The sequence below is a fragment of the Egretta garzetta genome, unplaced genomic scaffold, assembly GCF_000687185.1.
Source record: "Egretta garzetta isolate BGI_Z169 unplaced genomic scaffold, ASM68718v1 scaffold904, whole genome shotgun sequence".
Classification (NCBI taxonomy): Eukaryota; Metazoa; Chordata; class Aves; order Pelecaniformes; family Ardeidae; genus Egretta; species Egretta garzetta.
In genome coordinates, this window is record NW_009259525.1 from 16,430 (window position 1) to 16,869 (window position 440).

The following is a 440-nucleotide window of genomic DNA, read 5'->3' on the forward strand; positions in this document are numbered from 1 at the left end:
AGGAGATGATGCCGATGGTCATGGCGAAGAAGATGGCCACGCCGAGGCAGCCGACGGCACCTTTCCAGGGCTCCGTCATCTCCCTGAAGCCCGAGGTCCAAGCGGCGTCAGGAATTTGGCCGGTGGGGCGGGCGAGCGGCATGGTGCGGTCACAGGGGGATGCTCCGGCGCCTCTTCCTCTCCCCTCCTGCAGCAGCACAAGAAAGAAAACCCTCTTCTGGGATTGCTCCAAAAGGGTATTAAAACCCCAAAGTTTTAAAAAAAATAATAAAATTAAGCGGCACGTCCTTTCTCTTGGCAGCAATCCCAAGGTAAGAGGAATCTCTCTTGCAGCTCTGCTCACTGCTGCGCGGCAAATCCCGCGGCGGGGCTCGGCGCTGGCTGCGACGGCAGCTCGACCGGACAACCCCGTGCCGGGCGTCAGCTCAAGCCCTTGGCAC

General features: G+C 59.8%; 1 protein-coding gene across 1 annotated transcript in view; it reads right to left on the reverse strand.

The window, feature by feature from the left end:
• LOC104125110 (SITS-binding protein) overlaps nucleotides 1–142 on the reverse strand; it is a 16,004-nt gene extending 15,862 nt beyond the window's left edge. Inside the window, exon 1 of the mRNA XM_035893060.1 lies at nucleotides 1–142. This exon is cut by the window's left edge and continues 176 nt beyond it. Coding sequence (XP_035748953.1) covers nucleotides 1–142 — 142 coding nt within the window.
• Nucleotides 143–440: the final 298 nt, after the last annotated feature.